General features: G+C 40.5%; 1 protein-coding gene across 1 annotated transcript in view; it reads right to left on the bottom strand.

The window, feature by feature from the left end:
* Positions 1-367: 367 nt before the first annotated feature.
* The window catches only part of ATRX (ATRX chromatin remodeler), a 55,547-nt gene continuing 29,738 nt past the window's right edge, over positions 368-26,176 (bottom strand). Inside the window, exons 17-34 of the mRNA XM_042040200.1 lie at positions 24,132-24,278; positions 23,757-23,934; positions 18,631-18,768; positions 18,243-18,418; positions 17,137-17,254; positions 16,415-16,545; positions 16,033-16,121; positions 15,706-15,875; positions 14,608-14,761; positions 14,225-14,328; positions 12,134-12,242; positions 10,918-11,095; positions 9,379-9,573; positions 6,041-6,190; positions 5,257-5,379; positions 4,602-4,697; positions 3,982-4,110; positions 368-3,239 (exon numbers count right to left, since the gene is read on the bottom strand). Of these exons, the coding sequence (XP_041896134.1) occupies positions 2,961-3,239; positions 3,982-4,110; positions 4,602-4,697; positions 5,257-5,379; positions 6,041-6,190; positions 9,379-9,573; positions 10,918-11,095; positions 12,134-12,242; positions 14,225-14,328; positions 14,608-14,761; positions 15,706-15,875; positions 16,033-16,121; positions 16,415-16,545; positions 17,137-17,254; positions 18,243-18,418; positions 18,631-18,768; positions 23,757-23,934; positions 24,132-24,278 (2,664 nt within the window). The 3' untranslated portion in view covers positions 368-2,960. The remainder of the gene's footprint in view (positions 3,240-3,981; positions 4,111-4,601; positions 4,698-5,256; positions 5,380-6,040; positions 6,191-9,378; positions 9,574-10,917; positions 11,096-12,133; positions 12,243-14,224; positions 14,329-14,607; positions 14,762-15,705; positions 15,876-16,032; positions 16,122-16,414; positions 16,546-17,136; positions 17,255-18,242; positions 18,419-18,630; positions 18,769-23,756; positions 23,935-24,131; positions 24,279-26,176) is intronic.

Genomic DNA, 26,176 nt, shown 5'->3' with positions numbered 1-26,176 from the left:
GTTTTGCCCAACAGGTGGGGATTTTGTAACTAAGGAAGGGAGAAGTACAATTAGGAGGTTAAAATATGGCAGCATGTTATTCTGATTTGACTAAGCAGAACTTCACCTCACTTTTAACCATCTCATTGCTGGATAACTCACTTCATTTTTAACAGACAGACCGGCAGAAGCTGCTATTAATTAATGTAATTTGAAAATCTGGACCACAACTATTTTCCCTAAATGAAATCAATGGTTACATCCACTGAAGTCTTTGTAGAAAACAGTAAAAGCTTCAACTCACAGCACAGTTCTTCAAAGCCACGTTCCCAGGCTGAATCCCTGTGGAGTTAACGCTGGACTGTGAATGTAACACAAGGCACGTTGATGTATTTTGGTCACTTTATTAAATGAGATATTAAATAGTTTAAAGTTTCAACTACTAAAACAGCACTTTGAATGGTGAAAACACAGATAGTATATTGTCATACTTGAATGCTTCTTCTCTTTAAAAACACATTTCCAGTCCTTATATATATTACAAAACAGCCTTATAGGAAGAGGAGACACCTTTTCTATAGTACTTAAGATATTTAATACAGAACTGAAAAGCCATCTAATAGAAACAAAGGCAAGTCTTCACAGCTGTATGATTTCAGCAGCCAAAGCTGGTTGATGGACTGAAACATTACTATACAACTGGGACAAAACATATACAATATCACGATACTAAGCAAAAACGCTTTACATCCAAAGGAATAAACAGGTTACAAAATGTGGATAATTTAGCAGGCAAAACTGTATTACAAGCAACGTTTTTATTTGTCATCTTAAGCCATTTTTATCTAGTTAAAACATCTAGAACAAATATAAAAATGAGCCTTTTATTATCTTACTGATGTATGTTCTGTCTTTAAGTACTGGTTAAAGCCTGATGTTATATTCAAAGCACATTGTTATGCAGCTAAAATGTCGAGTGAGAAACATATGCAAAGTGGTCCAGGTTTTACTTCAATGCTTATCTCGGATTCCTTCTTGTGCATTAGTCTTCTGTTATCCATAGGTTTGTCCAGGATGAAATAAAATGTGCCTTTCAATGTTGCCTAAAACTTCCACATTTAAGTCTTTGAGTTACTGTAAAACTCCATTTAACATTCCCAGGTTTGGTAGAAAGTATTTCTCTTATTCACAACATGTAGGAATATCGGTGAGAGTTGCCCAGAGTACATTTGCCTTCAAATGTCTGTCTCAACGTCTCACGCTTTGTCTCTTCTAGTGCCAACACGTCTGTCTTGCTCCCTCCCCCAGATCAGAGTTAACTGTAGAGCTGGCAGAGCACTAGAACACACTGAGGGTCTTTTGTGGTATCTTGTAATCAGAGTCCAAGACAGCAACTTGTCAGCTGGGTGTGCAGCAGCCCAACCAAGCTCTGTCCACGTCACAAACCAAGTGTCAGTCACACAGCAAAACATCGTGTGACATCTGCATGTTTAGATGCAAAACTTGTCCATTCAGGGCAAGAACTCAAAACTCCTGCAAGAAACTTTCCAGAAACCAAAATGATTTTAGTTCATGCCTGCATCAGAAGAGTCCAGCACAATCTGGAGCCACAGCCTCCATCCATCTCCAGAGCCCCCTGTTGTGCACACACCACTGCCTCCACGTTCCTGCTACTTACTTGTGCCCCCAGATTATCAACGGGGGTTTTTGGGGGGGTAAGAATCAACCAAAATCTATGCAAAGAAAAGCCCTATTTGTACTTAATTAGATCTTCACAAGCACAACAAGTGTGGGCAAAGAACATGATAATGATACAGAATAAACCAGAAATTTATCTCTGGCCTACATTAAAAAAAATCCAAAAGAGAACAAAACCAAAACCAAAACAGATCAAGCTCTTTGTGTCCTAACTCATGTTTTCACACAACTGAAGGGACGGGGAGGAGTGCACAACCACATCTCTATCAAGAAAGTAATTTCACGCTTCTGGCACCTCTGGAAGTTGCTACAGCACTTTCTCTGTATCCATGTCCAATCGGCAATGGTTCTGCCACGTTAAAGGGCATTCTCTAACAGGGTTTGACCCTGGCCACCATCACTATTTTACCCCCAAAACACCAGGAACTGAATTGTGTTGGCCCATCCCCCACTGCCGGCAATGGGAGGAGACAGTAGCACCAGCATGAAGGAGTTACCAGAAATGTGCTTTGCGCTGGACTCCACAGCGAGGGAATTAACGCCTGAAGGAAAAACATCTCCCACCCCCAGATCATCAGCTGTTATTCCATCACATGGAACTGAAAATAAGAAATGGCAGCAGACTGGGGAAGGCCCAGTCGTGTTTAAGGCTGGATGCACAGTTTCCCTGTGCCTCAGAAGGTTCAGAGCAGTAGTATTTACGACTATTGCACTCAATTCTGTTTCAGAGAGTATTTTCAGCTCCTGTTCCATTCAGCACAGATGATCCATGAAGGAAACTAGACTATTTCTCTTAGAACGTTCCCACTAATAGAAAGAAATGGGTAAGCAGAAAAGTATTCCATAATTTGAGGAATCAACTCTAATCAAGAACTCAGCTGTTTACAATTCACATATGTCAGACTGAACATACAGACCTGCAGTCCTTCCTAAGCTTCCCAAAGCTTCGCAGCCACGAAAAGCAAGCGTAGGAGTTTAGACAGGAAACCTGTGGAGATGCTACTGTAACGGGAGAACTTGTTTTCACTGAAAACAACTTGTTATCTCCTGTACTCAACATATGTAAGAAGATTCTAGGCAACATCACTGACAACAGGGAAAACATCGTGTCCTATTTAAACAAAGCTGGAACACTAATATGGAACATGGTATTTAAGGGGAGCAACCAAACTATTCTTTTTAATTTTTTTTTTTTACAGTTGAGTTCTGTTAGGCCATTGATTCCTAAAAAAATAAAAGTTCTTTCTCTGATTTTAACAATCCTTTAGGCTTTTAGTGCAAAATCACATTGATTTCCCTTGGGAAGGCCCTGGATTTTTGCCTCTCATTGGGGGTGGTGCTCGTTGTAGGGGTGGTGGCTGCATCCCACCAGACACTGACTGATACATTCCTCTCACATCTATGGTTGGGTAGCTGGAAGGATTCATGATTAAATTTGGTGGCTTTGGCATCATGAGGTGGCCCATGGCTGCTTGCTGGTAGGACATCTGCTGCTGCTGCTGCTGGTTGTACTGGTGCTGGAGCCGCCTGTTCATCAGGATCCTCTGGACACAACCGATTAACTGTGAAGGGAAAGCAGAGCTGGCTGAGTGCACGACCCGTCTCCCTGCTCCGAGGATCAGGTTCAGAGCTGAAATCAATTTGTTAGGGACAGCATGGCTGGGGGAAAAAGCCCCATTGTTATCACCATCCCTAATGTGATGGCATTCAGCAGCCCATTACTGGAGAAACCATTCAGGAACAGCATTTGGGGCTCAGTTCTCCCGAAGACTTGGCTATTGTGTTGCAGGCAGCATTTAGGTGAGTTGCCATGGCAACATGTACTCTACTGTGAAATTATTCCCAGGTATAAGTTACATCATCATTTGTCAGGTACCATTCATCTTCCCTTTGAAAGTCCCGCCTGTGGACTGTCAGTGTTTGTTTGCCTGAGAGAAAACTCTTCCCTCTGACGTCATCTGGGCAACTTTCAGATTCTGCCAAGTAATTTTAAGCTAAAACATTACCAACACTTTCTAAGATGTGTTTCCTAAGTGGCTGGCTGAGCTTTGGGAATCAGATTTCTCTTTACGCCTCATGACCTTGCAGCAAAGCACTTCAGCTCAAAAACCTGGCGAGTGGCTTTTTTATGAACTTCTCCTGCGTCTCCCCTCGCTGAGGCTGACCAACGAACTCCAGCACACTGCTGACCATTCAGTGAGGGATATTTACGTGTCTAAACATGCACTTGTAGTTTAGGAATGAACACACACAAGATCCTCATTCAAACACTGACAGTAGATAAATAAATGTAAGGTATTTTACCATCTGCTGTTTCCCGAGGACGTCGTTGTAAATGGCTTCTCGGCGCTTCACATCCAGCTCCTGGCTTGCCTGTCTGTTCAGGGCCAGGGCCTGCACCTGGCTCTCTGTCAGGGTTAAGTTTTCTTTCCACTGAAAAACAAAAAAACCCAAAACCTTCTTGGCACTGGTCATTTGAACAAAAGCCTGATGGTAACTGAGGCCCTGAGTCATGTTCACAGTTGCACCAAGAGTTAAAGCAGCCCAGCTTCTGTTCAATGCAAAACTGTGCTTCACCAGAACCAGAACTATGAATTATTAGTTCTTCTAACTGGCAATTAGAAGTCCACAAAATACAGTAACTACTTGCCTATAATTGCTATTCTGATTTATAGAAAAACCAGCATTTTCAGAGCATGGCAAATACTTAGGGATCTAAACTGCCACTCCTGTAAGGCTCTATGCCAGCTAAATACCACTGAGGGTTACTGCAGGGATACAGGTCACTACCAGCTGGAAATGATACTCATTAATAATGCAATTCATTAGCTGAATGACCATTTACAGTAGCAATATCTTTGTGTGATAATGTTTAACATTTTCCACTCCCAATCCAAAGCCAGGGTTATCCATTTGCCACTCACTATGGATGAAATGATGTCTTCAAGGGGCTGGATTCTCGCTGCAGCCACACTGTTGGTTGCTTCCACTACCTTCTCTCTTCCTTGATTAATGAGGTCCTGAGAAAACACCAGAAAATCAGTTATAAAGCACAGAAGCAACAAACACATTTCTTCCCCAACTTTCTTAATCTTTCTCTTGTACATACCTAGACTTCAATTACCTTTTTGCTTTCAATTTGCACAAGTCAATGAGTCTAAGCTGCCACCCATCTGAATTTCAGCACAGAGAAGTTGAACAACATGTATAAACCTGGCAATTTGTAGACAGCATTTGTAAAAACCTATTTTTGTACCCACAGGTTTTCAGACCAGCATGAGAATGCTGCAACCCAGGTAAATTTTCTGCCATACAGACTTGATAATGTTACAGTTTCAAATGTGGTAATTAAAAGTCTTCAAAGAATGCAGGTGATGTTCCAGAAGCCTGACAATCTGTCCAGGTATAGGTTTATATACATGCAAATTAAACTTCAATAAAGCTACATGCAAGCCCCCCTCCCAAACCTCCAAACTATTAAAGATAGGATATAATTACATAAAGATATTTAAGACTGACATTATCCACAATTTGTGACAGAAAACGCCTACAGCAACACAGACAAGTTGTGCTCTTTACCTCCAGCTGTTGGTTACTCATTGCTGACAGAGCACCCAAGTTATAAGGAATATATGTCTGAGAGTTGAAATTTGTGGGAATCATGTTGGTCCCTGTTGGCATGTTGAAACGCATGGTCATGCCCTGAAAAACAGAAAGAGCACTTGCCACTAACTCTGATAATTCTCTAATAACCACACACAGCCAAAGCAGCCCTCAGAGAGGGTCACAGGCACTGAACATTGATCATGGAGGTTTCCAAATCTCAACTCAGAACCACATTTCAGTCACAGAGGAACCCAAGTTCCAGTCTTGAATAATCTCTGAGTTTAGCTTAATTGTCATTATTTGATATATAAGTGACCAAGGCTTATTAGTACAGCTTAAATTGGTTAAGATGATTTTTTTATACTGGAAATCCACTACTTAATGTTGAGTTTTGACCAGCCTGTAATGAAATTCTGAAGAAGTGAAATGCCTAATTTATTAGCAGGAATGTAAAGCTCATTGCCCATATGGATTTCTCATAGGGCAGCTTCAGATTTTACTCCATTTATCTCCCTGTTTCTTCTCCCTCCCCAAACCTTTTCATCAGTTCACTCAAGGTGGTCAGGGACAATTTATACACCCACTATTTGTACTTTTAGTGGAAGGCTTTTGAGGGTACCTGACAATTTGCTTTATATATTCATTTCTTGGTCTATAAAAAAAATTTAATTGCCCCAAGACAAATTGAAAAGGTAATTGGGACTCTAAACCCGAGAAAGTTATTTTCATACGCATAAACCAGATTAAACAGCTTTACCTTCTTTTCTGCTTCATATTCTGCCCAGGCTGCCTTCCTTTCTTCTTCAGTGAGTTCCTCTTCCTCCTTATGGTCCAGGAGTGAATCATGTTCATGATACCCAACTATGTACTCCTTGTTGATCTGGAGCAGCTCTGCCAGGATCGTGTCCTGTTCAAAGGAGGAGATAAAGGAGGAGTCACTTGGCAGCTCTGCTCTATTCGCTCCCCGTGTTTCCCCTCTTGCTCCCTTCCTCTATGTGCAGCAGCTCTGAGCACTCCACAGCACAATAAAACTTGAAAATCATTTAAAAGTACAATTTTCCTCAGAGGGAGGGCAATGGATTAACAATCTGTTGCAGAGATGACAGTCCAGTCCTTAATAAACCACAGGAATGCACTCGGATTCCACAACAATAAATGCACTTTCAGAACCTAAGAAGAATGGAATGTGCTCAGTGACTTTTCCTTTGCTTAGGCTGGACAACAGACAGGACCTATCTACATTTATTTTATACAAACAGCATCTCTACAGCTTCCAAACACTGAGCAGCCCTTTGGTTCCAACATCTCAAATTTTTTTTAAGTCAAACCTTTTTGTCTGAAAGTCAAGGTGATGCTGCAAAGGATGAAGAAAAACACCTCCACAGGAGTATGAAAAACTGCTCCTGCTGCACCTCAGGAGCTCTTTTTCCAAGGTCATTATTGAACAAGGTTTTTACATGACTTGTGTGGCTGATGAGCTTCATGAATTAAGGAAGCTCCAATACACCTCACCATTCAGGCTAAAATTCCTAATATGAAAACATCATGGAACCAATCCTGAAAGTAATTACAGTCCTGGAGTTATCTGAGTACCTTCAGCCCCCTCCACATCCTGCCCTCATTCTGCCAGGCTTTGCACAAGCAGGAATCCAGCCTGTCCCACCCTGGCATTTTATAATCTCAGCCAAACAATGACTGGAAAAAAGTGCCCACCAACAAACAAGAGCTTTTGCAGCCACTCTGGGAGCTGCGTGTGGAAGTGCTGACCAGGGGTTCTGTCACAGCAGCTACAGAAAGCTGTTTGTTTCTGTGTGTTTGAAAAGTTAATTAGGTTAACCAATTCTCAATGAACTGTCCCTCTTTGTCCCACCCTTCTCCTATCTGGTCTGAATCATTGTTGTCATCACCAGCTCCTCCCAGAATATCCTGGGTGGGGTCGGCACCACTGATGGGCACAGGGAACAGAGGATGGTGGGTTTGGGGTGCTGGCAGGGAAGCAGAGAGACCCCAGGGATGGGGGTGACACAAAGCCCAGAGGAGGTGGCTGAGGAACCCAGGACATGGCACAGGGTGTGGGGGCTCCTGGAGGTGCAGGAACTGCCCTGGGAGTTCCTCCCTCAGGCAGCACAGCCCTCAAATGTGCTTTACATTACATCCAACTGTGTGTTTGCTTTGCTTTGTCTGAACTTTATTTTGTGTTGACTTTAATGATGGAAGCTCAAAAATGGGGATGGGGAATAAACTCACATTTAGTTCAATCTTACAAAAAAAATAATAAATCCACCTTACACATAAAAAAATCATCAGGATAATTATTTCTTTATATTTGTTTAGCTTGTTGATAGAATAATGATTATCAGTTGGTTTGTAAGCTTTAGGATGAAATCCTGGTGATGAATGAAAATACAAAGAGAGACTGAAAAAGGGGTTTGAATTTTTAAAAAGACATTTGTCTTTTTAAGAACCTGATGGAATTAAATGCTATGGAGAGATCAGTGTATTAGAAAGGAAATCCTCCATGAAGGAATGCAAGTTATGTTGTAATTCACAGGTTTTTCCTCAACCAGCTGAACATTTAATACTAAAGTTAAAAATAAAAATATTAAATAAGAAGCAAATTCTTCTAATCCTGAGATCAAAACTCACAAAGTTGTGAGTGTGGGAGCACAGTAAAACAGGTCTCTGTCCTGAGGTGGTATAAAATGCTGATATACTATAGCCAACTGAATCTGAACTATGATTTTAATCTGCTTCTCCAAGCTGTTTTCACCAAGTTTTCATTCCACATAAATAAAAAAGTAACTTCAAGTCTAATTCCCTGAATGAGGAATGGGGAACGAGCTCAGGGCAACAACAGTGCCAGCTCTGAGGGACACCCAGTGCCCCAGTATTGCCTTTGTCCAGTTCATGGTCTGTACTTCACTACTTTGTAAATTATAATGTCATTATTTCTATACTTAAATACAGCAAAGGTGACCAAGAGATCACTCAGCCTTAAGACACCTTTTTTGGACTGAAATTCCAAAGCAGCCCTTTCCAGCTGTGCAGGGACAGGGGATGAATGAAATCAAACAGTGGAAGTTAAGACTAAATAATTCATGTGAACCACATTCGTATCACAAATATTCCGTTAACCCCGAGTCTCTGCAGAGCTGTGACCAGAGGCTGTTTCTGAGGGGTGAGGGCAGAACACAGGAACCCGAGTTGGGGCACTTTTGCCCTGAGAACCTCCACACCTCGAGGTCTTGTTAGACCACACAGGGCAGAAAACTGCTGCTCCAGTTATAACTGGACATGACACTTGGATAAACTTCCAGGAAAACGACAGATTGCACATCTGCGCTGTCTTTCCTTATAGAATATAAAAGCATTCAACATCTCCTCCCCGCTTAACAGCACTTTCAAAGAAAACTGGTCTGGGACTTGAAGCTGGATTGTTGTAAAGCCGGAATTCTCAAGGATGTAATTTAAAATCAAGCAGGATTTGTTTCTTCACTCACTGATGACTTTTAAAACAATACAGAATGAATTCTCCTATCCCATTAAAAGCAAAATAATTAAATATTTGTTTTCTCTTACATCCAAGAAGTTGAAAAGGAGTATTTTAAGTGTTCCCTTATCTTTACCATATCTCTACTATTGGTCCCCACAGGAAGTTAAACAGGGAACTAAACCCCAAAAAGTCTTGGCAAAGGAAGACATGGATTAAGTTGACTCTCACCTACAGTGCCAGCTCACAGATGTGTTACCACAAACTGAAGTATCACCAGCACCCACTCAGATGCTAATTTCAATTTTCCACGGTTTCATGCAGTAAAACTTCTCTTCATTCAAAATGCATGAAAAAGTGACTGTTCTGACTTAAAAGTTCGGGTTTTAGTGAGTTTCTCTTATAGTGTCAGTTACACTGAGGGGAAACTCCTCACCCAGCTCATTATAGGATCTGTTATATTAACTATGGATTTTGTTGTGTTTCCTGCTATTCACCTCCATTCCAAGTGGCCAGCACTGCTCTGCACTAAAAACCTGCAACATCTTTGAACAGACAAAGGTTGTTTTTACAGCACAGAATTCCTGGTGATGGGCACCACTCACTTTTGGCAACATGGGGGTGTCCCTCTTCTTCTTCTTCTCCGAGTTGGGGTCATCCAGCAGGTCTGGCTCGAAGGTGTAGAGCTCTGTGAGCTCGTTCATGGTGAAGTGACGCTCCACCTGCTGCTGGTCCACCACCCTGAAGGACAGCGACTGCTTCGTCACCTGCCGGTCGTAGATTTTGTCCTCCATGGTTCCCTAAACACAGACACAGCCACTGCTCACCCACAGAAAATACTTACAGGTATAAAAGAGCCAAAACAACAACCCAGCTGTTCTGTTTGCCTTGTTTCCATGACCAAGTTTCTACCCCTTTCAAGCCCTTTGTTTGCTGAGCAATAAAAGGAAAAACCTGCTGGAAGCGGCACAGCAGGAATTGTGCAGGGGGCAGATGTCATCTAGCTGTTGACTAGAGGAAGAAAATTGTTCTTTTAGTGGTGTTTTTAAGAGATCCAGTTTTGCTTCAATTCCCCAAAGTAGGATTATGACCAAAAAATGGCAATTTTCACAGCATGTACCTTATTTTGCTGCTTTGAGCAGCCTGTAAAAAGGAAAACAGATACCATATCACTGTGGTGGAGGGCAGAGGGGAAGGAAGGCAGTCAAGTCTAATTCACCACAGCTGTGTACAAAAAAATTAGATCTTTGATGAAAAAAAAGGAAAATTACTTATTTTTTGGGAAAAAAAAAAAAGAAAAAGATGACTGAGAAGGACGAGAACAGCACAGCCTGTTCTGAACAGCGTAATTTAAAAAGGATATCAACAGTTCAAAAGTGCACAGAGAAAACTACAAAAATAAACTGAAGCCTGAAGAAAAACCCCATTTCTGACAGCAACGTGTCCCAGACAAGGATCTGCTTCAGCTGGGATGGAAATGGTGACTGGATCAAGGGTTAAGTGCTACTGAGGAAAGGTCTCCAGGCTGCTCTGTCACACCTGAGGAATCAGATGCTGAAGCAAGGCACTTCCTAACAGAAATAACAGCCTTACATAAAGCACAGAGCAGTGTCCACCAGAGTTATTACCCATCTTTAACATCTGCAGGGTGTGATACAAGTTTTCAAGTCAGGACAGGATGCCTTTTTATAAAAATCTCATTATGTCCCTGTGGTTTCATCCCAGCTGGACCAGCAGGGTGTGCAGAAGGAACTGCCCCAGGGCAGGGCTATTCCCTAACAACAACAACATCATCCTCTGCAGGCTCTGCTCCATTCAGAATTTTTTGTGGTGTGCAAATTAAAGGAGCTGAGACCCCCTGTTCAGAGTCTGGACATGTGAATCTGCTGGAATTCCAGAATTTGTGCTACACAAAGTGTCAGACAAGGGGGACTTAACAGGAAATAATTTCTGTTGTCATTTATTTTACTATTCTTTCCTTCAAGAGCTGCTTCAGTGGCCAAATGCTGCTACAGATCACGACTGGATCAGTGTGGATCACTACAGACCCCAACACCAGCCCAAACAGGTACAGTCCCAACAATCCCAGCTCCCAAATTTGACTGCAGGATGAAACAGCACAGAAATAGCAGCCAGAAATGTACCTGAGCCAAAAACCTGTAGACAAACACAGGCTTGTTCTGCCCAAAGCGATAAACCCTGAAGATGCTCTGGATATCATAGGAGGGGTTCCAAGAGGCATCAAAGATGATGACTCTGTTAGCAGCCACCAGGTTTATTCCCAGGGAACCTGCTTTAGTGGATATGATAAACAAGCGGCCTCTGGAACAGAGAAGAGTTGCAAAAATTGAGTATTTTGGAAAACAACTGTTGTTCCGGTGTTGCTGGGTTACTATGGAGTTGTTCATACACTGAAATAACTCTAAAACTTCATTAAAATAATGTATTAAGCATAAAACAGATGCAGATTTTACAAGAACAACACTTCTAGCAAAACATATACTCCCCAAAATACACATCAAGGCATTTTGCAAACCAGCTGTTAACAAAAACTGGCAGGGAAGAAAAAACTTTGAGGTTTGCATTTTCAAGCTCTAATGAAATTAGTTATATCAAATTAAACCATAATTTTAAACAGGCAGATTCCATGCCATTGAAACTCTTTCCTGGCCTGCAAACTTTCAGGGTAACTCTCCAATGACCCTGTCTCTTTGATATATCTGCTTTATTTGAGATTCAAAAAATCTCACTCAGGTTCACCTTGGAACCAGTTCTTGACAGACACTGGACAGAATAAACTATTTAAAAGTATTAACACTGGATTAGTTCACTTCTCAATTTAACTTCTTTTCCCCTGCACATTATAAATGACTGCAACATGATTACATACTTTAGTTTTTAAATAAATCTAGGAAGGTGAAGTTCCTTAACTTCATTCAAATACAAGTTTGTACCTCTCTATAAAGTCCCATTTTGGATGAGCAGTGGAGGGCTGGCAGCCAGTTCTGGAGGCAGCTAAGAGAGTTAATTTGCCCCTGAGTGGCACAGGGACTGCAGCCTCTTGTCCACACCCTTCCCAGGTCCTTATATACTTGAAGTAATTGCAATAAAAACATTGTCTCTGATTTAAATTGGTTACAATCTAAAGGACAATGAAAACAGCAAGGAAACACTGCTGAATACAATGGAATTCATCTGAAGTCAGTAACACGTTGCTGCACGTTTTCTGTGTGAGTTCTGACAAAAGATCATTCTCTGCCTGGTCTTAAGGTCACTAAGCTCATCAAAGTAATAAAAATAGGGAAAAAAGAAAGGAAAGGGGGGAAATGAAACATATATGTATCTCAGAAGAGACCTCACCTCACATTAGTTTCATCATTGAACTCTTCAGCCCATTTCTTTCTGGACTGAGCTGTGGTTGAGCCATCCAAGCGATAATAATCAATATTTCTGAACCATTTTCCTTCACCTGTAAATGCAACAGCCAAGTTATGAAAATGCTGATGGTGTAAATAACCAGACTGGTAACTCTGGACACACACAACTCTCTAAATAGTGAAGAACAAATATGGAACACAAAACACACTGATGTGACAATGGGAGACGACCACACGTTTTTGGAGGATACAGGCCTGTGCCACAGACATGCCTTGAAAATTATGTAGCAGAGCCTAACTAACAATATAGAAAGTATGCATAATAACAGAAAATAACAGCAATTGATTTGTGATGACAATGATCATCCACAAGCCTGCAGTGGCTTATACAATCCCTGAGCCAATTCTGTCTAGAATTATTCAAAGTCAGAATAAACGCTGTCAATATAATTTTACCTTCCAAAATGTACCCAGTACTTCTCCCTACCTATTCCTTCTGAAAATTTTATTTTTTTTTACAAAAGGACCAACTCCTCAAAGCAGTTTGATACCACTTGGAATTTAAAGATGAAAATTTATAATCAAGTAAGTGTTTTAAGGTTAAATTTAATGATTTGAAAATATCTGAGCTTTTTTTGAGGGGAAGTCCTCTTATTTTTCTCAATTTCTATCTGTTTTATATACAATTTATCTATTTATAAATTTGCAGAGATATGCCTTAACTTGGAGCCAAAGTTAATTTTCAAAGCCCCAAAGATGTTGTTACATTCAATCTTTAGGTACTGTAGCACTAATTGCACTTTTCCAATTGATCCAGGTAGGTTCACATTACAGCATCAGTGTCAGTCAGCCTCCCACACAACCAGCACTGGTAAGTCAATGCTCCAAAGGAGATTTCAAAGGTCAAACTCTAATCATTTTGGAACTGAAATCCAGCAAAATCTTTGGGTTTAATTACCCTGTGAGTTAACAGCAACTTTTGTCAGATTAGGGGGAAAAAAATAACTTCAGCTGATGGAAGCTCTTCTCTCCCCAGTTCACAGTAACCTTCCCTTTTCTCTGGCCATCAAGCTTTATGTACACAAAACTAACACCCCTGAGCCATCAATCCTAAAGAAAACAGCATTTCTGGGAGGCAGCACTGCTCAATTCAATCCATTGTGAGAGACAGATTGGTGAGTTCTGTCAGGAAAGGTGAATCTTGCCATGATACATCATTGAATTGACAGCCAGAACTACCACACATGAAAAACCCCAAGCTCTTTAAAACATTATCTCAGAATAAAAGCACGAATTCCTCAAAAAGACACCTTGTAATGTGTGAAGATGACAAAATTCAGAATAGGAAGCAACATCCAGGAACAATAAATCTGTGAGAGACGGATACTGGAGAGCTCCAGTCACCATCACTGAGACACTTTTCTGTTATCCCTAAGTGCAAACACGTGGAAGAGCTGCATGAGAGACTGGAAAGGAAAGGCAGACTTGAAGGAATTCTTCAGTCCACATTTACTGGGAATGAAACTCCGTGCAAGGATGAACAGCATTCTCAGGAGCTCTGGGAACATCTTAGTGAGAAATTCCATGCCATCTGAGCATCACTGGAATAATAATTAATTCAATATTTGCTCCCTAATGAAATCCATAAGCCAACCTGCTGCTGTACATATAAAGCCTGAATTCATATTTTCCATGTTTTGCATGGTGGTTTAAAGCAGCCTCATTTTCTTTCACTCTCTCTCTCCCAGGAGGAAGGATCAGGATTTGCCATGCACCAGAATTTAACATCATTTTTGTGCAGAATTTAACAAAATGCCTTCTTCTCAGATATGACCATTTAATCTGCTTAGGCTACAACAAGCATGGATGATACAGAATGAAATCAGAATCAAGAGCCCATACCGGGGCAGCAGAGACCACCTGCAGGGGAGCCCAATAACCCTGCCAGCTTCAGGAAATGTCCAGAGCATGCAATATTCCAATGAAAACACTGATTTCAAACCCATTCCCTGCAGACTGAATAAAGACTTGTGAAAGAGTTATGAGCACTGCAGTTGTTGAAGCAGACACTCACCTTTATAGATAGGAGGCTTATCTCTGTCAGACTTCTCCCTGTTAGCCAGCTCCAGGAAATCTTCTATCAAATCCAGAGATATTAGGGACTGGCTGAACACTAGGCTGAAAAAAGAAACAGGGAAACGCAGAATTCATCTCTGGAGTTATTTTCATCCTTGTACTGCTTCCTTTTTGTTCCCTCCTCCCTCTGATACGACCTTTGAGCCAAACAGCAAGATTCAGTGGAGCACAGGCAGGTGTGGGAAGACTCCCTGACAAAATTGAGTGTAACATGCTTGTCTGCTTCAGAAAACAGCCACAGCAGAACGAGGAGTGGATGGGGAACACTGTCAGACTAATATATTCATAAAGTCTTCAATAACGGGTCCAGAACTGACTTACACTTTGTCTCCCAGCTCCTCTGCCATTCGAAGAATTTCAAAGAGAAGCACCATCTTCCCAGAATGTTCCAACACCTCAGCATCTGCATCAGTGACAAAATCTTTGTACCAGTCTGGAGCTGGGCTACCAGGATTGGAAGATGATGTAGCTTTGCCTATTAAAAAAAAACCAAAGAAATAAAAATCAAAGATGAGAATATGGTCATTACTTAATTGCTTTGAGTGTCTGAACTACAGAATTGTTCCTTCATTAACTGATATGAAAAGAGTTAAAGAAGCAAAAAACCCCCAGTTTTTGCACTATCAGCAATTACAAGGCTGCACAAGAGTTAAGTATTTAAGTGATGCAGAGACAGAAACTCACCCTGACTATAATGTAGTTCCTCTAACACATTACATCTCTGTGTGTAAAAGTTTTACATACACACCCTCCCCCCCCCCACATTTACAGTATGTTTGTCACTGGGATGGGGACAAAACAAAAGATTTCTCACTTGAGCTGTCCCCAGAAATTTGAAGTACTTAGGGAAAAGGATTAGACACACATGAGACAAAAAGAATCAGAAAATTGTCTCTGTGATTCCAGATACAAGACAAAAGCTAGATTATTACAGGAAAAAAACAAAAATTAAGTGTGCAGCTGTAAGAAGTTTGACTAACTTCTTTAAAAAGGTCTTGTATTCCTGCTGCATTGGATCTGCTTGCTCAGCATCCAATTCAAATTCCAGATGCAACAAATTATTGCACATATATTTCCTAATCTTTCCATTAATCTTCCAGCAATATGTTTCAAAAAGTTGAAAAGCAGCACAGTTCTTCTTAAACTTACAAAATTTTGTACTTCTGAATTTAAAAATTTCACTGTGCAGCTTCCCTGCCTCAAACCCCCCAAGTGCTAAGTTGATGCCCCTTGTTTTTCCAGGACAAATACATTTATCCTGGATACATTTCCAGGATAAATTAGAAGTAGCAGGAGCTGTAAGTACGGAATTAAGGAATTTGCCATTCTGCCATCCAGCACAATTCCTGACAGCCCTCTGAAATTGCCTTTTGCAAAATGAAGCTGCCTCACATTTTCATCACTCTGTATTATCCTCACCTTCATCTGACTTTGTTGATGCAGGGTTGTTTGTAAGATCTTCTACATTTCCTTCCCCACCTCCACGAGATCTTGAATTCCAGACTTTAATGACTTCAACATCATTATCACTGCCACTTCCACTTGAGCTACACTCTTTCTTCACCTTTTTCCCCTTGGATTTTTTTTTCCTAAAAAGCAACATGATACATCCCATGATTTTTTTTTTTTAAATCCCACTGCAAGAAAACATATTCTAACATACATAAACTAAACATCCACTTTATAGAAATCACTTCAGTTCTGTAAGGGAAACCACACCAACAAACAAAATAAAAGCTCAATTACTTTGCATAATCATCAGAACTTAAGCTCATGGAAGTTTCATCGGAATCTGAAGCTATGAAGTCATCCATACTGTCTTCATCAAAATAGCCCTCAAAAAGAGAAAAAACAGAAATTATTAAGTGTGTTCATCCAGAAGCTTTTATTAAATCTTTAGCCATCTGCTTACTCTTCATTTGAACAATGGTAAGTTCTACAAAGGCCTGGCCTTGCAAAATGTTTTAAGAATGACAACATACCCAGCAAGAAAAATATGACAAAACCAGCAGCAAAATGACCCCACAGCAACAAAGATTTCCATTAACTTGACGAAACTTTACCTAGAGTTTGGCAGAGCTTATTTGGAAAGTTCTCAAGTGAGAGTATTTTGATATATCTAATTTACCTTATTTTCTTTGCTAATATAATCCAGCTGCAAACACCAAGGGTGAGTCCAGATTCTGCTCAACATCTGGAAATCCTGGAATAGTTTAGCTCCAGCTTTGCCTCTTCCACCTTCATTTCCACCACCTACACCTGACAATAAAGTTCAGGTTTTAGAGTGAGCCCTGAAGTGAGTTTGCCACACAGTGCTCCCCTTCCAAGAGCCCATCAGTGCAGATCTGAGTGCTCTTTCCAGCTGCACATCACACTGTAACATCTCTTGTAAAAGGGCTCAAATTACTCAGTCACAGCCATTTTTTCTCCTAGTTAAAGTTGTCCAAATTAGTTTTTCCCCTTCGTCTTGATAATGAGAAACATGATTATATATTTTACATAAAAGCACATTGCTCCCCAGTACAGGAATGTATATAAATCCTCCTAAAAAGACAGACATGTCTATTTAGGTTTTGTAAAAGCAGCCCAAGATGGAAAACACAAAATAACATTTGCATTTAGGTTTCAATGAATCTGGCCAACTAATTTGAGCTACCTTTAACGACCTGTAATGCTGCAGTATTCTACTACAAAACAAAACTAAAAAACCCCAGACTATTTGTTTGCTGACCAAGCACTTTAGTGCATGGTACAATGTTCAGAAAGTTGATTTTCACCTACCAATTGTGGCAAAATGCCCCTTATTAAATGCCATCAGTGTTGTCCCCAGGGAGAGCTGCAGGAACATACCTGTCAAATGATCCAGGTAATACTGGTACAGCTTGCACTGGATCGGGGTCATCCGCACCTCGAGCACGTACTCGTATTTGGGGGGCAGGAACTTTGTTAATGCTGTGTAATCTTTCCTCTGCAATTTTACAAACAGTGCTTCAGTCACAGAAACATGGGAACGACTCCTGAGAGCTTCAGGACTTGTGGCATCTCAAAGGACAAAGCACTGTGGATCAGTGACAGTGATTCTGGTGCTTTCCAGCCACACAGTGGGGAAATCTGGGCCAGTAAATAACAGTTCACCACAGGCCCTGCAGCAGAAACACACCTGCCCCACTCAGGTGCTCGTCACACCGAAGCCTATGACCTGCAAAGCCCATGGCCAGTTCCAAGTCCTTGCAAAGTTCACTGCAACTCCAGGAGCTGCTCTGGGAACCACTTTTGGGGTTTTTTTTTTAGAATACTAAACCCCAATTTTACTTCTGTTTTGGGTTTTTTTGACTCTTACATTACTCTGTCTCTCCACTCACCCAAAGACCACAAGAGAGCTGCTCTCTATGGACAGGATCTGTTCTGCACTGGTGCAGGGAGAAAATCATTTCATCCAATGCTTTTTTTAACTAAGGTCTATAAGGTAATGAGTTCTTCACCCTTTTGAACCTGAATAATTTTCCTTCTCTCTTGTTTTCTGCTGTTCTGATTCTCACAGATCAGAAAAAATACATATTCAGAAACAACTGACAAGCTATGGACCAGCAACTTTCTGTGCAGACTTTAAGGCAGCTCTTAAATGTGCATATGGAATTAAAAAAAGAGTATTTCAAAGCAACTCATATCCTACTCTATCATAAAATGCTCTTGTCTCCTAGCAGGAAACAGCTGTATTCTCTAATACTTGTATTTTAGAATACCCTGACATTTGGAGAAAAACTATGAAGTTTATCTAATCCCAAAGAATGCAGAGATCTAACAATCAGTGAAAAATACTAAAGTTAGAAGATTTATGGAGCTCTCAAATCAGAAGTTTACAGGCCTTTGGGTGCTTTTATCAGAGGGAGATGAAATAACTCCTCTCCTTCCCTGCAGTTAAACGAAGTGATGAGTTAGGGACAAACTGTTCTTACCTGAACACAGCCAGCCAACATCTCATAGAGGATGTGAGCACGTTTCTTCATCACTCTGACATCCACCAGAGTGGAGTCTGCGCACTGACCGTTCTGGATGGGATTGATGAATCGATTCCGGAATTCCTTAATTGAGCCAAGCAAATTCTCCTTAATGAAGTTAACCATGCAGTGATCTAGGAGAAAAAACCCAGATTTGAGTGGTTCAAAATGGAAAGCACAGTGCTGGGATTAATGCAAGCAGAAAATAAACGAGTCACATCTAAATACAGAGAAACGTCGCAGGCAGCTGCGCTGTATCAAATTCTTCTCTTCCAATCAAACTAAATATATCTTCTATGGCTGACAGGCAAATGTGTACTGAAGGAAATAAAAGACAACTACTCACATTCTATAAGATTATTCTGCAGTGGTGTCCCTGTCAGAATTATTCTTCTCCTAGACCGAATAGAATTCATTGCCTTAGAGACTGCAGATGCTTCATTTTTCAGTATGTGACCTTCATCACACACCACAAAGTCAGGACCTGGAAAGAAACAACTTTCAATCTCTCCACAATATTTTATTGCCACAAAGAACCTGAGAGCATGAAGTATCCAAAATTTGTTCAACCAGTGTTACTTAAAGGGCTTTTTAAACTTTTTTTTGTGTGTTTCATGGTGAGATTTTTTAGCACTGATTGGGTTCTCACTCAGCTTTTGCACAAGCATTCAGAGTAGCCACTCTGGTGAACTAAAGGTTGTTGCTTGTAAAGTCTTCATGGCAAGGATTAAATTCAGCTTTGCAGTATATTCCTGTTAAAATGGTCTATCCCTGCAGCTGGCTGTGCACAGCTGCACCTCCATCCATCCCATCAAAACTCAGTAAAACTTCCTTCTCTCCAGCTTTAGGCTGCCATCTACTGACACTTGGGCAATCCCAAAACACCCAAAAAACAGGTAACCTGAAATTTTTCATCAAGGCAAGAATATCACTAGGGGGACAGAGTGCAATCAGAAGTCTTAGATAATATAAAACAACCAGATTTGACCTGAATTACAGACAAGTGAATTGTCACCTTGCAGCTGAAAGTCACCTCAGCAATGTCCTCAGCCTTCTTCCAGGAGATAAAATATCACTCTGGCTTAAGTGAGCTGCACAAGGAATGTCAAAACCACACCACAACACATTCCCACAGTATGCAAAGCAACTCTAATAATAAGATAAATAATACCCAACTTGGCAGAACAGACTTACACACACTAATTGCTTTCAGATTTAGCACAATTTCTGGAATTTCTTTCCTTGAAAATGAAGTAAAAGATATTCTAGGATCCAACTAGTAACTCAGAAGAAATGTTTTACCAGCTCTAAACCTGACCTCAGTTCCACCACTCTCAACTCTGAAAGCAGCTCATGACAAGTTGCTGCACCTTGGAGAAAAGCCACCAGTTGGGTTCAGCAATTCAGCTCTAAAAAGGCCAATATTTGAGGAGCAAAGGAGGATTTGTCAGCAAGGACAGTCTAATCTTTTGCAACTTACTGAGAATACTTTTTGTCAGACTAAATTTAAACTGCCTTGTAAAGAACAAAATTAATTCTATGGCAGTGATCAACGACAGAGAATCAATTAACCTCTGACTACTCACATGCCAGTGCCAGACACCTTAATCATGCCATTTTAAGGTGATTTAGAAGTGATCTGAATCTCACATGTGAAAAGAAATAAATCAAGAAGATATTTTTTTCCAAGCAAAAAACCCGAACAAAACAAACCCCAAACTTTTGAAACAAGTCTAGAAGACAATTCTGAAAATCCACATATGAATTCCAAATGCACTTAGGCTTGTTCAAGCCAATGTATTTCTGAATTTTCCCATCTGCCACAGAAACATTTCCCCGTATTATTTCATGACTTTTGTACCTTCCCAGTTTTGACAGCATGAAAAACAGAGTGGCTACACACAAAGCCTTCCTTTAATTTTATATAACCATCTCCAGCAGGGACAGATCCTTTCTCTAGTCCTCATTTCATTAAAGACTGTGATTCATTCACATGAAGTTAGAGAAATTAAATTACAAAACCATCTCAAAACCTGTTGTTTAGAGTAAGTGAATGACAGTAAAAATATGAAAAAACCCCAATCTTAGTACAATTATTCATGGTTTGTTTGGCAGGCATGTAGCACTGATATCTTGAACTAACATCTTGGCTACAGTTCAGCAGCAGGGATTTTCATAAATGTGTGGAGTTTTTCCCTTGTTCTTAAAAAACACAAATGCAAATCATTATGGACAGAACATTCCTCAAAATATGATAAGGAATGTAAAACTTAAAGGGACCTCAGGGGATCATTTAGATCATTTTCTCCATCTGAGATAAGGGTTATGAGAAAGGGACAGACCTGACAGAAGTGAGAAACTCCACAGCCTCTCTTGCTAAAACACTGTGCAATAATACCCAAGCTGCTGCAAATCTGAATAAATTCTGCCCTTTCCTTTCCCCAAATGATGTCAAAACCAACTGATAACACTCCTTCCATTAACCAGCTTCTAAATGGTGGAAAATGTGTCAGTTTAGTTGGTTTTTTTCTAGGCTAAACAGCCCTACTCATGCAATCTTTCCTTACAGTCTTCACCTTCTCATCCTTACTGAACTTGCACATGTTAATATATTGAAATATATAAATGAGAGATATATAGAGGTATATATACACAGTTCTCCTGTTCCTCTGAAGTCTACAAGAACTTTATACAACTGTCAATTAAAGAGCAGTTTCCAAGTTAAACAGTGAGAGAATTTTTGTGAGTAGCAACAAGTAAAAAAAAAAAAATAAAGTTATTGAAGTGCTACAAGCAGAGCACAGCAGTGATCAATAACCAACAGCCCTTCAGCAATGGCACAAAGCAGCCTGGAAAACCTGCATGTGTATGTAATCCTGCCATTCTTCCACGTAGCAGAGCTGGGTAATTAATGAAATCACTTCTCCACCCATAAACTTTGGCTAAACCTTCCCCCTCTGGTCCCCTTAACAATGCAACACAAGCTTCACATATATAATATGTCTTACCCCAGAAGTATTCACCAGACACATCTCATTAAATTAGCACTTAAATACCAAATTTGCAGCTTTTTAAATGGGAAATGCTCTCAGAGGCCAAGGTTTCCCTATCTCCAGTCCCAGCAGCAAGCCAGCACATGGCTTTCTCCTGCACTGGAACCTGCAACTGTCCATGCTGACTCACCAAGAGAGCAAAAATCAAATGAGAATCTTGCAATGCACATTCTCATCCATTTAGCCAATCCAAATGGCTCCAAAAATTAGTGGGTAGCAACACATGGACATTTCTATCTTTCGGCAATTAGTTAAAATATAGAAAGAGATGAGGCAACATGAAATGCACTCAAGTTGTGCCAGGAGAGGTTCAGGTTGGGTATTAGGAAAAATTTCTTCACTGAGAGTGGTTAAGCATGGAAGGAGCTGCCCAGGGAGTCACCATCCCTGAAGTGTTCAGAAAATGAGTAGATGTGGAAGATCATGGCACAGCTTAGTGGGCATGAGTCTGCACTTGATCTTGGAGGTCTTTTCCAACCTTCAAGTTTCCATGACTCTATAAAAATAATTAAGGAGTTATTTCAAGGTTGACTTTCCTAGTGGTCTGATTCCCTCCTACCAACCAGTCCTAGAAGAGAAGAGAAGAGAACAGGAGGCTCCATGTTCATATGGAATTATTCAGAATCTGTAAGGTTCAGTGCCTTCCAAACCCAATTAAATCTACACAAGTCCATGACCTAATCCCAAACACTGCTCTGTCCCAGTGTCTGAAGAGGTCTGGAAGGAGAACAGGAACACAGCAGGGTAAAAGCATGGGATGGGACAGGGCACATTACACCAGTCACTGTCTCCTCCTAGCACTGCACTGTCCAACATCCCAGAGTCCAGCATTTTTGGGGTTACACAAACACAAATCCATGAAGGGACAGTGCTGCTGGAAAGACACATGGTAACAACCCTAATGTTTGCCCTTCCTTACACTTTCCACCAGGGAAAACTCCCACAACAATCAATCACTGTATAACACTATTTCATCACTGCACCAGAACACGACCCACTGAGCACGAAATTACTGTCCTGTCACCACTACTTTGACACAGCAATTCACACCTTTTATCCCTTTGCTTTGACTTTCCTGGCAATAGTCTCAATAAATGCAATATCCTGAGAAAATCAGATATAGAATAGCACTGACAGCACAGGGTTCCCCCCCTCTTTTTTGGTGTTTGGTTTATTGTTGGGGTTTTTTTTGTTCTCAGTAACTACAGCTTAGGTAGGAGGAGTCAAAAAACCCATTGGCAAGAAGTACATTTCCTTCGCTGCTTAAATAATGTGCGTGGAATCAACACATATATCAACAAAAATAGTTCATCAGCTGCTGCACTGGAGCTTCCCTGACTCCACAGCCACTGTAGGACTTACTCAAGCTGGCAGAAAATTAATGTTTTAGCTGCTCAAGCAGCCTTTCTGCAGAGCTGGAGATGCCAATTCCACTTGGCCAATGCCAATAACCACAAAGTTACTTTTCCCCTTAAAATAATCTCTTTGTCTGTTAGAACAGAATTCACAGCCCTGCTTTAGAAGGAAACTTCACAAAATCAAGCTCACCAAGTACAGTTATCAATCAGAAAGAGGGAAAAAAATAAAATCAATCACAGACTGTCAATGTAAAGATAATTAAGATCCAAGAAAACCCATCTCCATTTACTTTGCCTTCCATATCTGCATTCTCAAGGAGAAATACCAACACTACAGCAAAGGTGCCTTTTAAAACCAGTTTTTAAGACATCCTGCCTAACCCTAAGTTATTTTCAGGTATCAGCTGCCAGTTCAGAATTTGCAAGGAAATTTTGCTATTAAGGTGAACCTTCCTAATCCTAAAATTTTTACTCCTTTTTGGTGACCACCTGAGAAATCAGTTATATTAACTTGGAATACTTTCAAGTGCTTCCATACATGTTGACAATAAGTTTGCTCAGTTCAGCTCAGCTCAAAGCAGACATCTGTTTCTCAAGACTGAAAAAATAATTACCTGCTTTATCTGCATTCCCTTAATTAGCGCTTCATTAACACTTGTTTTTTCACACTTCTAAGGTACACTGTCTACTATTTTCATGAGTAGCTGCGCCCTTAACGGTAAATTTCCATCAGGGACAAAACAGCTTGTGGTTGTAACAAATTAACAGATTAAAACAGCCTTGGATCCCCAATAGACACCTCAAATTACTTTGCAAAGGCAGCAATGCTAGCAAATAAGAATACTTAATAAGAGAAGTTTCCAGAATATATTCCCTGTGTTTGATGCAATAGAAGAGACTATTACAGATATCTATTTACAAAAGCAGATGGGGGAGATTCTGCACTAATTTCTGTAACTCAGCAAAAGCCAACAAAAAAAAAAATCTGATTTATTTTTCTTTCCTCATATACATACACCTGGGAAGTACAATCTATACAGCCTGTATTAATTTTCACTTACCTGGGTCGACTAAAGCTTTATTAAATATTTCTTTAAGTTTTCTACTCTTCACATTCCTGCCTTGGGCCAGATTTCGGTACATCTCGTAGCCAATGATCATCACACCTCCCTCGTCCTGCCAGCGCTGCAGCATGTAGCTCCTCTCCTGAGGCCTTTTCACAGTTGCCAGCTCACAGACCTTCCAAAGGGGGAAAAAAAAAAAGCTTTAATTACTCTTAAAATACTCAAAGAATGGTGCAGCTTTTAATACTTACAACATATGAAGTAGAATTTTCACATAAAGTGCATTCCTTAGCCTGTACTCTGAGTGGTGGAACTTCCCAATTAGGCAAATCATTCAGTTATTTCATGAAGAACTCTTTTTAAGCCTTTTACCTCTAGTCTTTCCTCATCTTCCAAACCTTCTTGCCATTTTTCAAACTCATTCAGCCAGTTCAAGGCAGTATTGAGTGGACACACGACCAGAGCTGTCCGAAAATCCAGTTTGTCACATAGCAAGACTGTGTGGAGAAAACTTACTACCTGCAAGAGAAAAAAACAAGCAGAACACCAAATAAACACCAGGAAAGAAAGATAAATGTATCTATTCAATTATGTAATTAAATTACCAACAACAGCCTTGTTTAAACATGTTTTTTCTGTTTTAACTCACTGGTTAAAATTTCATACAGGTGTTTTTGGAGTTCGTACACTCCTTACTCTGTGTTACATGGCTGCACACATCCTTCACATACTGAGATCCACTTTTGAACTGCTGAAGGATTTCATAAATAGAGAACCTTCCCTTTACATTTCACCAATCACTTTCATAAATTAATTATTTCTATCAGGTCATTTTTAAGCTTTCTCCCAACACTCGCCCCAAACACAAAATAAATTCACAGTCAAGTTTCTCAGAAGTGAACTTCAGTCTTAAAGCAGTTTCTCACACTTGATTTTCAAGGTATTTCAAAGCAAATTCTCTCAGAAGAGCTCTGCAGCAGGTTATGGCAATGTTTTCCAAGGATTCACCCTGCAGCCAGCCTAGCTGTATGTTGCACATGACAACACCTCCTTGAGGCCTGGAAAAAACCCAAAAATCTTTTGGTGTCGCTCAGTGTTCCTGCTGGGCTGCCTGCTTTGAGCAGCAGCAAACAAAGGCAGGATTAGAAAAGAGTCAGCAAATCCCATGGCAGCTCCAGCTCTCCCACTGGACTTTTAATGCACAACAGCAGAAGTTCCTTCTGCAAAAATCTTGGTATCTGGCAACTCTGATTTAATAGATTGTTCAGAGGAATTTCAAACTGCATGACCGTGCTTGGAACACTGGGCAACAAAGTGCTTTTGAACCAAAAGGAGTTACTGGTTGTTCTGTGGTAAGACAAAACTACTCAGGAAGATTCATGACCAAAGTCCTCTGTCCTGGCCAGCAAGTCCCCCAGCTGCCTGATTTCCCTGATCTCTTTACAAACTGCAAAGTCTCCTAGAACTCGTGGTGGTTCAGCTCTTTTAAGATCTGAACAGCAAATAGCATCACAGAGCACAGCAGAGTGACTGGCAGATGGACACATGCAGAAAAAACCAACTACCTCAGCTTCAAACACCAGCCTTAAAAATGGGTTATATTGATATATGTTTCTAACTATGGCTTTTTCTTTGATTATCAAGAAGTTGCAGCCAAAATTACTGTCATTAACACATCTGGATCACTATAAAAATACCCTCTGCCGTGAAGTATTTAATCAAACTATATGGTGTAAAAGTGTAGGTGTAAAAAGTCCCCTCCACAACAGTTCTGCAAAGCATTGCAAATCTCCACTAAAAGGTGTGATTATCCCATCCACAACAGTTCTGCAAAGCATTGCAAATCTCCACTAAAAGGTGTGATTTAACTCCTGAAGAACCACACCACCTAAGCTAGAATCAAGTGTGAAAAATACACCTTTCAAAGGTGATTTTCAAAGTGTTCTACAGAACTACAGACTGTCAGAATACTGTGTCTGTCACTCCAATTTCCCTAAACAAAGAAAATTTTTATATTTGCTGGAGCTGGAGTTAAAAACCTGCTGTGCACCAGCACCAACCACAGCTGCAGCTTGGTTTGCCTGAACTGGTCGTACCGCGAGTGACCTCGGTCCCTCTGATCATCCTCAGCTTTGTTTCACTCCAAAAACCCCCACAAACCCACCAGCATCTGACTTTAGAAATAAAGTCTGGCATTACAAAATAAAAACAACCAAATCTGATAAACTTGTACTTTATCAGCAGCAAATGAATTTAAAAACAGTCAAGGAAATAAACCACTTAAGGGAAAACGAATGAGGAAGATAGTAAAAACCACAACCTGCTTACAATTATCACACTGTCTTAGAAACAGGTTCCTGGAGCCTCTCTCCTACCAGCTGTATTTATTTTCTTGTTCTGAGTTGCAAGGGAGCTAC

The sequence above is a fragment of the Corvus kubaryi genome, unplaced genomic scaffold, assembly GCF_017639235.1.
Source record: "Corvus kubaryi isolate FWS band 111438036 unplaced genomic scaffold, C.kubaryi_AGA036_p1.0 37395, whole genome shotgun sequence".
Lineage (NCBI taxonomy): Eukaryota > Metazoa > Chordata > Aves > Passeriformes > Corvidae > Corvus > Corvus kubaryi.
The sequence above is the reverse complement of the archived record's forward strand: the minus strand, read 5'-3'. Positions and strand labels throughout refer to the sequence as shown.